Source organism: Colobus angolensis, unplaced genomic scaffold (genome assembly GCF_000951035.1).
Source record: "Colobus angolensis palliatus isolate OR3802 unplaced genomic scaffold, Cang.pa_1.0 Scaffold56, whole genome shotgun sequence".
Lineage (NCBI taxonomy): Eukaryota > Metazoa > Chordata > Mammalia > Primates > Cercopithecidae > Colobus > Colobus angolensis.
The window spans coordinates 11,290,169-11,303,893 of record NW_012119154.1 but is presented as its reverse complement, the minus strand read 5'-3'; the positions used below and the strand labels follow the sequence as shown (position 1 = coordinate 11,303,893).

At 38.5% G+C, this 13,725-nt stretch overlaps 1 protein-coding gene across 1 annotated transcript in view; it reads right to left on the bottom strand.

The window, feature by feature from the left end:
* Positions 1-13,725, bottom strand: part of LPP (LIM domain containing preferred translocation partner in lipoma) — a 729,048-nt gene that overhangs the window by 163,255 nt on the left and 552,068 nt on the right. The window contains exon 7 of the mRNA XM_011961602.1: positions 10,267-10,393. Coding sequence (XP_011816992.1) covers positions 10,267-10,393 — 127 coding nt within the window. The remainder of the gene's footprint in view (positions 1-10,266; positions 10,394-13,725) is intronic.

Sequence of the window (13,725 nt, the reverse complement as noted above, 5' to 3'; positions counted from 1 at the left end):
CTCATGTGCGAGGCATTATTCTAGGAATGCTAGAAACACAACAGTGAACTAAACATAAATTGTTGCTCTCGATGCAGACTTACCTTTAGTGCAGAAAATAGATGGGAAATATTACAAGTAAATTGGATAAAGACACTGAGATAAAAGATATTGGGAATCTCTTTTGTTCTTTTATATAAGAAAACTTTGGTTCTTTTGTATTTGAAAAATACATACACATAATTCCTAAAAAGTTATTTTATATTATTCTTTTTAAGGGCAGTGTGTTCTTACGTTTGAATAAGGTGGATCTAAGGTCTGAGATCACAAAAGTAGCAGGCCTGATCTACATCTGCACCTTTGTAAATAGCCCTGCTATTCCTCTTCATGCCATCAGAGACTGTCTATTACTCAGAAAGAAAATTCTGACCATAGAATTCAAAACACACCTAGTTGCATGGCTTTGGATGAGTCATTTGGGATTCAGTTTTCTAGAAAAATGAAGGATTTTCCTAGATAGTTTCTAAGATCATATTCTTCTTTACTCTAAGTCTGGGATTCCAAATCAATGCTTAAAAACACACTAGCCAGGCCGGGTGCAGTGGCTCATACCTGCAATCCTAGCACTTTTGGGAGGCCAAGGCAGGAGGATCACCTGAGGTCGGGAATTTGAGATCAGCCTGACCAACATGGAGAAACCCCATTTCTACTAAAAATACAAAAATAATTAGCCTGGCGTGGTGGTGCACGCCTGTAATCCCAGCTACTTGAGAGGCTGAGGCAGGAAAATTGCTTGAACCTGGGAGGCAGAGTGTGAGGTGCACTGAGATCGCGCCATTGCACTCCAGCCTGGGCAATAAGAGCAAAACTCCAACTCAAAAAACCAACCAACAAACATAAAACACTAGCCAAATTAATAAAAAAGTAACGTATGCTAAGATAGAACACATAAAATGCTCAGGATTATTATTTATTTAGTGCTGTAAACATATACTACTCTGAACAAACATTACCAGAAGTCACTACCACAAAAGAAAATATATCTAATGTGCCTCATTAACTAGAAAACATTTTATTCCCACAACTCAAAGATACCCTAAACAAAAAGTTGGAGAGAAACAAAACCAAGAAACCCATTCCCCCCGCCCCCAAATCAATACAACCTTCTCTCTAAGCCACTTATTGTCTACTTTTTCTTTGTGGTTTTGGGGTTTTTCATTAATTAGGTCACTTATCTGTGAAAACAAGACCCACTAAAGGCAGCTGCCCACCTGGAGTCATTTCCCAGTTTGTAATTGACAGGAGCACTTTGGAAACCACTTTCTTGTCACAGAATAATACAAACAATGAAATACAAATTACTTTACACCTCTCAGCTGAGATCCTCTAAGCACTTTACAAAGTAATCACATCGTTCCTTATACAGATTAAAAAGCTAAAACATGAAATATGTTAACTCATCTATCTTATGGTCCATGACGAGTTCAGCAACATGGTGTTAACAGCACAATGGGGTGAAAAGTGAAAAGAATTTAAAGTCAGTAGCCTGCGCCCCAGTGCAATTCTGCTACTCACCTGCTTTATGACTTGTGAGGGTAGTGGAGAGCCCTGGGGAGTGGGGAGTCCCCTAATCACTGAAATCTTTCATTTCTTCATATCCCAAATGGAAACAAACACACTGGCTATTTTGTAGGACTGCTGTCTTGCTCAAGTGATACAACAAGTAGAAAAGTGCTTTAAACAGCATTATATAAGTGTTAGCTGAAATCATGTAATAATAATGATAATCTAGGGGTAGACCTAGAAGCTGGATGCAAGACGCTAACTTCCAAACAAGTTGAGATGCCTAAGTCACAAAATGTCAGAATTGGACAGCACTTGTGAAATCTAATCTAATCATCCATCAGCTGCTTGAGTACCTATCACCATTTTCATCAACAAGGGATTATTAGATTCTGACCTAGAAGTTTACGAAGACTTTCTTCTGTCTCTTAAGAAAGTGATTTCATTATGCTGAATGGGAACTGGCTAGACTCCCCTCACTTGCCTTTGTTGCTAATTTTTGAATCACAGATATTAAGTCAAATTCCTTTTCCACATGATAGTCTTTCAATAGCAATCAGGGCTCTAGGTTTTCCTTTCTCCATACCTTCAACTGCACCTCAAATCATGGTTTCTAATTTCCTAAGCATCTTAGTCAAGTCCTCTGGACAAGCTCACTTAACAACTGGTCCCACTAGTGCAGAAAGAAAATGGACCATCTCCCCATTGTTTTGTTTGTTCTGTTTCTATTCATGAACATTCACTGGCCCTCCATTTTCATCTTAGTTGACAAGACACCAAGGCACCAAATACAATGAGCTGGCATTACCAATAAAGTGATTGATCATAGCACTTTATTCATGTTCATGCCTTTCTTCTCTCAAGGCTTAGCATGGGCTAGGTCCCTGCTGCCTCACACCTTCTACTTTTGTCTAGCTGTCCTTTGAAAAATGAAAGCCTAGTTCCACTGGAACAAACTTCTGGCTTTCTGAAAAAATTCTCAACAACTCCTACTAAGAATACTCAGAGATGAACAAAAAGTTTCCTTAGATAAATGCTAAGTTCTGAGAAGAGAATTTACCTAGCGCTGCTCTGAAGGATTCTTCAAATAGCTCACTCAATAATTTTAAGGCTCACATACTTCTGTTTTTTTTTTAAAGAAGGAATAAGACGATATCATATAAACATGTCAAGATAATTACAGTTCTATGCTTAAAAATATACTGTCAGATATTTCCAGTCCATCCTTAGATGCATTACAACATCCATTTCCAGAGATACTGTCTTCCAATAGTGTTGTCTTCAGCCTTAAGGGCTGCTCAGCCAGAATATTGTTATTTGGAGAACATTATGCCATAGTCACAGACATATATGTATGAAAAGCTTCATACACAAAGATGCTTTCTCTTACAAAATGAATGAAAGCACAAAACTTAGAGGCTCTGGGTGTATTACTTAAGGCTGTGGGTGTATCACCCAGCATGGAAAAGTCTTGGACAATTTCAAACAGATGTCTCAAGGTTATCTGGAGACAAACTCAACTTTACTTCTCTTTAGCTGCCTAAAACTGTGTGAAAAAACAAACTTTAAAGCTGGCAACTAGCCCTGTAGATACCCCAATTTTCTGAGAATAATACCTTTCTCTTCTATTCATTTTAATACTCAATTAAAAAATTTTCCATTTTCTATTATAAACTCTGAATTTACTCTAAATTATAATAATTTATAGTTATTTCATCACCCCGTGTTTCTTTTTTTTTTTTTTTTTGAGACGGAGTCTCACTCTGTTGCCCAGGCTGGAGTGCAGTGGCACGATCTCGGCTCACTGCAACCTCCGCCTCCCGGGTTCAAGCGATTCTCCTGCCTCATCTTCCTGAGTAACTGGGACTATAGATGCGTGCCACCATGCCTAGCTAATTTTTGTATTTATAGTAGAGACAGGGTTTCACCATGTTGCCCAGGATGGTCTTGATTCTTGACCTTGTGATCCGCCCACCTCAGTTTCCCAAAGTGCTGGGATTACAGGCATGAGCCACCGCGCCCGGCCACCCCTTGTTCTTTTTAAGCATCTATCACTAGAACTGAGAGGCTCCTTTAGTATCAACACATTTTTCTAGTTGTCTAGGAAAAAATGAGCTCTAAAATGTAAGCACTTGAACGAAGGCTTCCTGTAGATAAGCTGGGCTAAACACCCACTGTCTGGTTTATTGAATTCGGTAAGAATTTTCTCCTACCTCCAACTTTCTACTATGTTTCCTCCCTTTCCTCTACCGGGTAGTGTTTACAGGCCCACTCAACGACACCATTGTTAATGAAATGATGCCCATGGTAAGGAAATCTGTTATACACAAAACTAAAGTCCAAGTAGATGGTAAATGTCCAGAGTATAGAGACTGTATCTTTCCTTTAGAGATATAGACTCATCCGACTTTTATCACGGTTCAACACCTGTGGCATTTGCCTAATACTGTAACGCAACAGTCACAAGCTTTAATGGACGTGGACAAAAGAAGGCACGGAAACACTAAAACTATCACCTTTCCAGAAGAAATCATTAAAAAGGAAAAGAAAAAAAACCAGCTGAGACAGTTAAGGGTTTCTGCTTGTTATATTTTACAAAAACCTGACTCGAGAAAACAAGAACTGTGGCTATTAGTGATGTGCCTTCTCCCAAGGGCAAGAGAAGAACTACAGACTGCAAAACGGCTGATAGGGAGGTATTAGGTAGACTGTCTTCCTAATGTATGTACCTCAGCCATATCACAGCAGTTAATTCCGGATGTTAAAGATAGTTGAAACATATTAGTGACATTGAAGTCCAGATTACAAACATATGATCTTGGGCAGAAGCAGTCCCTCTATCTCTCACTTGAAGATCATAACTTCATAAGGAAAAGTTATGAAATGGGAGAGAAACAGCCAATTACTGACAATCAGCAGGAACAGCATATATATACCTTTCTGTAATGGTAATGTATCATAATAGACATGAGATCAGAAGAGTGAGGCCACATTCCAAAATTATTAGCTATGTGACCTTGAACAACTCATTGAGCCTCTCTGAGTCTCTATTTCCCCATCCAAAAAATGAAATGAAGACATCATCGCCAGATCTGCCAGTCACGTTGTGGCTGCGACTTGGTTTTTTAAACATATGGAGCTCTAGGTAAATATCAGCTTTCATCATCACTACCACAATTGTTCTCATCTCACCAGCAATAGGAGGTGTGTATGTCTGGTAAAAAATAAGATAAACAAAATAAACAATAATGGGAAATTTCAAAGACCTACTGTAGTCATTAAAACAGGGAAGTTGAGAAGGTGCAGAAATCTCAATCTCTCTATCCACCCAATGAGGAATTCTTAAGGTAATTCATTTGTGACAGGCTTCAGTACATTTTTAGAGAGGAGGGGAGTCCTTGTAGTTGTTGTGGTTATAGCAGCTCTAGCTGTTTTAACCTGAGGTGATTCTGCCTCCCCTCACAACATTTATCTCTATCTCTGTTTGTCTACATCTATCAATCATGTCTCTCTCTCTCTGTCTGTCTCTATTTCTGTCACTCTATCACTATTTCAAAATAAATTGTAGACATAATCACACCTCTCCCTATACTTCAACAAATAGCTCATAAAAATAAGATTTTCCTACATAAGCACAATGCCATTAATATCATCATGAAATTAACATTGATGTATTATCTAACATACCATTCATATTCAAATTTCTCTAAGTTTGCTACCAATCCTTTGTAGCTTTTTTTTTTCATCCAGAATTCAGTCAAGACACATGCCTTGCATTTGAATGGCATGTCTCTTCAATTTCCTTTAATCTAGAATAGTGTTTTGTAACATTGACAGTGTTGCAGAATTCAGGACAGGTGTCTTGAAGCATGTCCCATCATCTGCATTTTTTACTTCCTAATGGTTGGATAGGGCTGAAATATTTTAGCAAGACTACTGCCTAGATGATGCTGTGGACTTCCTGCATTCAGTTGGCACATGCCAGTCTGTCCCATTATTGAGGATGTTAAATTTCATTCCTTGGTTTAAGATGGCTTCCAGGAGATCTCTCCATTATAAAAGTTCCTTTTCTCCTTTATACTTAAGTCATCTGTGAGGTGATCTTCCGGTACCTCTCCCAATACTTTGAAGCATACGATAATTATAATTCAACATAAACAAAACTGTTAAGAGTGATGAGGGGCTCCGTAAAGAAACAATGACTATAATAACATATTCATGAATCATTCCACTTATGAAAAAAAAAAAAAAGAGTATCTTGGAAGCAAAGCAACATGACCATAAAGGAACCTACTCTGTTGACATCGTTTATTTACATTTTGTTCGCTCTCACTCCCAAGTGCAGCTTGCAGTCTAGTAGGAGATCTACAACATGAAAGCACTTAATTACCTTCAGTAAATCAGCTACGATTTCAATAAAAATTCCAGCACTAAATAGGCAAAGTAGTAAAGAAAGAGTAGGTGATGGGGTTTTGGCAGGGCTGAAAGGATAGTCCTGCAAAAAAGAGAAGTTATTTAAGGGAAGTGCTTGGCAATGCTATTTTCAGTCCAGAATAGGCCAAAGGTAAAACTCTGACAGAAAGCAAGAGAGGATTTTATCTATGGCTCTCAGGTCAGGCCCTGCTGATGCAAACACACTGCTATGTATTCCTTCTGCTCATCTTCAGGCAGACTTATGGACCCTCATGTAGCAGCTCAGTCAAACCCAACACAGTGCTGATATCTGCACTGAAATCCTTGACATCTGTGACTCTCTTGTCCTTTCTAGGAATGCACGAGCCCCATGAGGGCAGAGCCTCTGCATTTCGGTGGTCCCTAACACCCAGCACAGTAGCAGGCACAGAGAAGGGGCTTGAGAAATGTTTAAAGCATGGAACAATAAAGGACAGTTCTTTTCACCAGTCCTTTGCCTCTTGATTTCATCTTGCCGGTAAGAGGTGCATCCTGGCTCTGGAGCCCGTGTTTTTAACCACTATCCATAGAGCAGTTCCCATGGCATGTGATCTCAATGTGCAAGGGCTCATTATAGACAATAAGGCTCTCAGCCTTTAGCCAGGCATTGAAAGCCTTCCCTAGATTGGTCCTAACTTACTACTTGAAACTTATTTCCCAATATTTGCTACTTCTCTCCATGGTTTTGTTCCCTGTTATGTCAAAACTCCCCTCATGAGAAATGACTTCACTTCTCTACTATCTTCCTACTTCCAAATCTCAATTAGCACAATTTTAAAGACTTGCTCAAAGGCTAACTATTCCCGAAACACTTTTCCATTCCTCTCTCTTGATTTTCTCTTTCCTTTTCCTGAATTCTCAAAGAGCACTTGGTGAACCTTGATTAAGTCACTTGTCACTTTCTGTCTTGTGCTTATAACACAACATCATAACCCTGCACACATATCCTATTAGACTACAAGAATCTCAAAGGTAAGATCCCCATCTACCCCCACCACCACCTAGCAGAGCAGCCTGAATATTATCATAGGCACTTTTTTTTCTACATAACGTAAATTTTCTTTAAATAATCCTGGCCTCAACTTATATTTTGTTAATTCTGTGTACTTAGAAGAGAATGCTCATCTCTTATTTCCTATCTGTCCAAAGCTAATCTCCACCACAAACACTCTTCTAAATATGTAGCCTGGGTAGCTTTCCCTGTCTTTTACAGTGTGGTGTTTAAATGTACAGATCTGGATTCTAATTCAGCTCTGCAATGTATTAGCTGTTGACATTAGGCAAATTAATATTTCTGTGCCTTAATTTCAAAATCTGAAAATGGTAATAGTATCTACTTCACAGGGTTATGTTTTCCTATAAGAGTGAAATGAGTTAACTCCTATAACATAAATAAAATATAGTGCTGCCATGTCATAAGCACTTAATAAAGGATAGTCATTTTTCCAAATTCTCAAATGCTTATTAATCCCCATTTGGCAGTGATTATTTACCAGTTGGTGACATATGTTCTATTGTTGCTAGGAACTTAAATTTAAATTGAGCATATTGGATTTTTAATGAGCATATCTTATTGTCTTAAATAAACTACAAGCCCCAAGAGCATGGGAGAATCTTGAGTATTGAGCATATTCTACATGCCAAGAACTTGGCTAAGTGCTTTGTATAAATATTTCATTCATTTCTCAAAACAGTATAAGCTAGTTATTATTCTCATATGAAGGTTTACAGGGAATAATATTTGTTCAAGTTTTCTAAGCTACTAAGTAGTAGAGCTTGGACAGTTCTTGAAGGGAAAGTAATAATTTATATCTGTTTCCCAGAGTGTTCAATATATATTCATTCACGCAATTACCATCTAAGTTCAGTTTTTTTGTGTGTCTATATATTTTGTTGCTATGATATTTGAAGCATATATACTTAGTAAGTCAGTTTTTCCTTTTTAATAGGGCCTAAATATAGAGACCTTATTTTTCACTTTTAAAAAATGTATCTTAGACCCCATTATAAACCCTCCTCACATGGCAATGACAAGAGCATTAATAAACTTTTAGTGTATTTTGATGTAACTAGAAACCTTCATGGATTTTCTATGTTTTGTTTTACTGTTCTCCATGCATTGTCGTTAATCTCCATCAATTTATATTTAGCTTTATTGTTATACTTTAGATTAAGAATGTTTGTACACTGAACTTATTACTGCTGAAAGAAATGCTAGAGAACATTTGCCCCAACCGTTGATATACTCAGGTGGGAAAGGGGGCTCAGGCAGACGGGTAACATGCCAGTATTGCTTGGCCAGTGAGGGACAGAGAAGAGACCACAACCCGCTGTTTTATTCCCACTCTTTGTGCTCTTTTAGCTAAGCTAACCTGTCACCCAAGTACAAATAAAAGCCGGGGTTTTCATATCCTGATACCTCCTACTTCATCTACTGTGTGTTTTTGGACTGGTGTGGTCAGTTTACCTGTCATTACATATTCCCATATAGGAGCAAAAAAGACATGAAAATAGGACATATTTGAAGAAGCAAAAATCCTGTGCGATTTCCCCGTCTTTGTGCCTTTACTAATACTGTTCCCCAAATGTCCTTCCTCTATTTGTCCTTAAAGCAGTGCCACTCAAAAAGTGGTCCATGGATGGGTGTCTAAGAAATGCTTATCACTCTGGATGAGATAAATACAGGAACAAAGAATGAATATTTAGAAACTAGTACAACAATTTAAAAGAGTGATTCATTAACAGTTAACTCTGATAATGATATAATTCCACCTTCCGTTTTATTTTGCGTCTTTTATTTCCCTAGTAATTAATTTTAACTGACTCTACAAAAATACTGGTCTCCAACAGATTGGGAGGAAAATGGTCTCCTACCACAGAAAATGTGAAAGGCACTGGTTTAAAGGGCTCAGATTCAAGTGCTACCAATTCTTTACCGAAGTATTTCTGATGCTCCTAATAAACAGAACTTTTAAAACTTATGGCCGGGTTCGGTGGCTCATGCCTGTAATCCCAGCACTTTGGGAGGCTGAGGCGGGTGAATCACCTGAGGTCAGGAGTTCAAAACTAGGCCTGACCAACATGGTGAAACCTCATCTCTACTAAAAATACAAAAACTAGCCAGTTGTGGTGGTGGGCACCTGTAATCCCAGCTACTTGGGAGGCTGAGGTAGGAGAATCGCTTAAAACCCGGAGGTGGAGGTCGCAGTGAGCCAAGATCATGCCAGTGTACTGGGAGACAGAGCAAGGGTGACAGATCAGCCTGGGTGACAGAGCAAGACTCTGTCTCAAAAATAAAATAAATAACATAACTAACAAACATAACATAACATAAAAATAAAATAAAACTTGCAACAATTGACCTAAGCCTTCTCATGTCTTTTATCACTTTCCACCTAGACTAGTAATTATTTGTATGCTTGTCTTACCTCTTTCTGAACAACTTTAACCTCACTGAGGACAGGTTATATGTCCACAGAACCTCACAATTGGCATACAATTCATAAATTTGCATTATATTCATGGACTGGAAGGATTAACCATTCACAGTTATTCCCAAGTTTGAAAAGGGGAAAATTAAAACTACAAAGAAAACATCATTTCTTAAACTGAGATACAAAAAAAGATTAAGAGTACAATCTGAAAATTGGATATTAGACAATATCCAATTCACATTTTTTTTTACTTGATTCTTTAGTGAGAAATGGGAACATACATGGAAATCCTATTTCTGCCTAATGGGAAGCTAATAAGTTGTCAAAAAATAAGGCATCGTCTTTTTTTTTTATTTTTTAATTTTTTTTTCAAAAAAACAGGGTCTCACTCTGTTGTCCAGGCTGGAGTGCAGTGGCGCAATCACAGCTCACTGCAGCCTCGAACTCCCAGGCTCAGGTGATTCTCCAGCGTCAGCCTTCTGAGTAACTGGGGCTACAGGCACATGCCACCACATTCAGCTAATTTTTGTATTTTTAGTGGAGACAGAGTTTCCCCATGTTGCCTAGGCTGGTAAAAAATAAGTCTCAACAATAAAATTTGTATCTAAAGAAACTCTAAGGACCACTGAAAGTTTAATATAAGCTAAGCAGACATCACATTTATGGCAGTCTTGCAAATGCAAATCCTACAATTACTTAGTTGTGTTGGGATGTGTATCAACTCCCATGCATCTGGACTCAAATACTTTCCCAGTGGAGCTGATAATAGTTCCAGTTACTAAGTAAGGAAATCAGAGCAAGATAGTTACTTCAGAAGTCCGCTCTAGGCCCCACTCACCAAAGTATTCGTCAGCAGGTGGATTTTCCATGTCATACAGCATCTTTTTGGTCAGGTGCTCAAGCTCATCCTCTGGACGGAAAGAAGGGGGAACTGACGAAGGCCCCAGTTGCCCTGTATGTCCACCCTGAAAGGCAGAAAGCACAGAGTCCTTTAATTGCCACCTAGACCATCAACCAAGGCAGTCAGCCTAAACAAGTAGTGATTGCACTGGAGAGGAAAAAGCACTGGATGTGGCTGTCGGGAGACCTGGGTTTTAGAATTAGTTTTATCACTTATTCAGTGGCTAACTTTGGACACATCTCTTTACTCACTTGCCTTATCTAGATGAGTCATCTATCAGGCTTTAGAAATCCATGTTTACGATAGGAAGAATCGAGTTTGTTCAACAATTGCTAAGTGACCACTGTGTGCTGTTATACATTTATGAGAAAAACAAATTGGGTCTTTCTTTCTTATGAACCTTACGGTCAAGTGAGAGATACAGGCACATTAATAATTAAAGAAAAACAGCTGCAGAAAGAGCACAACAAGGGCATGAGCGGGGACCTCTCGCATAGCCCGCGATGGACTTCCTGAAGAGAGGCAGCAGAGCAGGCTAGGCCTTATTCAGCTAAAAGGGAGAAAACATACAGCTAGAAGTTTCTCACACTCAGGTGAAAAAAGTCAAGCAGCATAAAGAGCTTCTGGAAGTGGTGTACTTCTGGACCGCATATAAACTTTGAGATAGGAAATGAGATAAATCTTATCAAGTACAGGAGTCCAGAAAGCGAACATTTTGGTTCTAGTTCTTTTGTTCCAGTTAAGGAAGTTGAGTAATTTCATTTTTCCAGCACTGCAAACAGCCAGATTTCAAATAGTGATGAAAAGTCAGTAGCATTGACACTGGGTTGGTGTTGAAATAGGTGGGTGAGAGCTAAGCTATGAAGATGCAAAGACATACAGAGCGAAATGATGGACTTTGGGGCCTGGGCGCAGCCAGGTTGGGCAGGGGGTGAGGGATAAAAGACTCCATATACAATGTACATTCTTTTATCCCTCATCCCCTATACCCAAATGGGACATACAGAGCCACTGGGGCCTTTGTCCACTCCACCCATGTGGGTACAGTGTACACTGCTTGGGTGATGGGTGCACTAAAATTTCAGAATTCACCACTATAGAACTCATCCATGTAACCAAAACTCACATACACCCCCAAAAATACTGAAATAAAAAATAATAATTAAAAAATAAATAGGTGGGTGAACCAGAATTATAGCAATGTAAGTGAATCAAATATCAATTGAGAGAGTACTTGAGATCATCAATGAAGAATAAAAAGTGTGTAAGAAAGGAATAAAGGCCATATGCTAGATTTAAAGTAGCTTTGTGCTATGTGATTAAAAGGGAATTTATTACATTTTCCATTGCCTATAAATTTGACCATTTCTAGTACCTCACCCCAACATTCTTAATAAAAGTGCTATAAAAACAGAAATGCTATTATTAAAATTTAGAACTGATGATGATGTCCACCATGGGGAATGGACAGACATGTGGGTTGGGAATGCTTTTGCCTTGATATTTATGCATTCTTAAAATAGTTGGCCAAAAGGTTCTCTTTTCAGAATGTTTACAAGAGTAAGTTCAACAAAACTGAAAGCTACACATTCATTCTCCTATTATCTTCACTATACCAAATGGGCTCTTGGATGTGAAAATCCTGTAAAATACAAATCCCTGAACACATGTTATCATTCCCAACACTTACTTCAACAACTCCAAGACGGGTATTAATCATTTGTGTGACGTCTAAAGCATTAAATGTCTTCTAAACATAGTCGAGAAGGTTGATTGGTACTTATTTGGCCTTTCCTCTAAAATAATTTTCATTTTTTTGGTTTCCCAAAATGTGCAGATATTTGAAGTACAGACAGGCAGAAGGCCGAAAAGGCCAAAAATATTTTATGTTGGTCACTAACCTTAGCCTGAGATTTTATTGCATTGTTGAACAATTTGGATTAGAGATGAGACGGTGATGAGTAAACTATGGCATATGCTCAGGTTACAGACAAAAAAATTGAGTTGCTTGCCTGGATCTGAAGAACCATTATTCTAATCTCCTCTTTGTGAGACAGGGAAACTGAGACCCCCCCAAAAAATTAGGGAGGGCTAGTTTTGGTAAAGTCAGGACAAGAGCTCATCCTTGACTGACTTATTTATTAACAAACATTAAAGATTAAACTTAGGACCTCCTCTGAACTGTAAACATTACCTGTCATATGAATTTGGTATGAGGGTTAGAGGAGCTATTGAATTATTCAGTTATTCTTTTGTTTATTGTTTTGTCCATTCATTCTTACAAGGTTTATTTTGTGTACCTTCTGTGAGAACCCAGGAGGGACATCAAGATATATTACACACAACCTTTGTTTTTGAGAGTTTTGCAGTCTAGTGGGGGTAAGAAACATCCACAAATGATTAATTATAAAAAGCACGGGTTGGGCGCAGTGGCTCACATCTGCAATCCCAGCACTTTGGGAAGCCAAGGCTGCCAGATCACTTAAGGCCAGAAGTTCGAGGCCAGCCTGGCCAAAAGTGTGAAACCCCATATCTACTAAAAATACAAAAATTAGCCAGGTGTGATAACGCATGCCTGTAATCCCAGCTACTCGGGAGGCTGGGGCAAGAAAATCACTTGAAACCGGGAGGTGAAGTTTGAGCCAAGAGCGTGCCACTGCACTCCAGTGATGGTGACAGAGGGGGATTCTATTCATATATATATATATATATATGTATGTATGTATATATATATATGTATGTGTGTATATATATATGTATGTGTATATATATAGCATAGTATATTGATAAGTGTCTGCATAAACATGAACATTGGATGAATGGTTGCCACTATTGTTAAAATTGCATATATGTGGCTTGCTTCCAGGACAATTGCACAGAAGTACTCATACAAGTGGATAAAATTAAATGACGAAGGCTGGTCACAGGAGCCATATTTGAGAGGAGTAACAAGGACTAACAAGGTAAACTAACCAGCAAAAGAATCACCTAAATAGACAATGATAGATATATGCATTGTAAATCTATGTAACAAGCCTGTAAAGATGAACAACACGTTTCACAAACAACAAATCCAATTCCAGAATAGGATAGAGTAACTACAGTTTATTTACAGATCTATATAAAGACCAGGTACCAAAATGTTAAAGGAGATTCTTTCTGGCAGGTGGAATCGTAGGAGACTTTCACTTTCTACATTTGTTTCTTTATTGTACAGCATGTAGTTCTACTTTTGTAATCCATGAATATAAATTTTTTAAAACATGATGACTTCAAGTGATAAAGATATGCTGGACATGACCCACTATCCTGGAGCTTCCAACCCAGGCCAAGGGAAGGCCCCTGAGAGGGGCACAGTTTCAAAGTTGAGACGTAGTTTGGTGTGAGTGGGAAAAG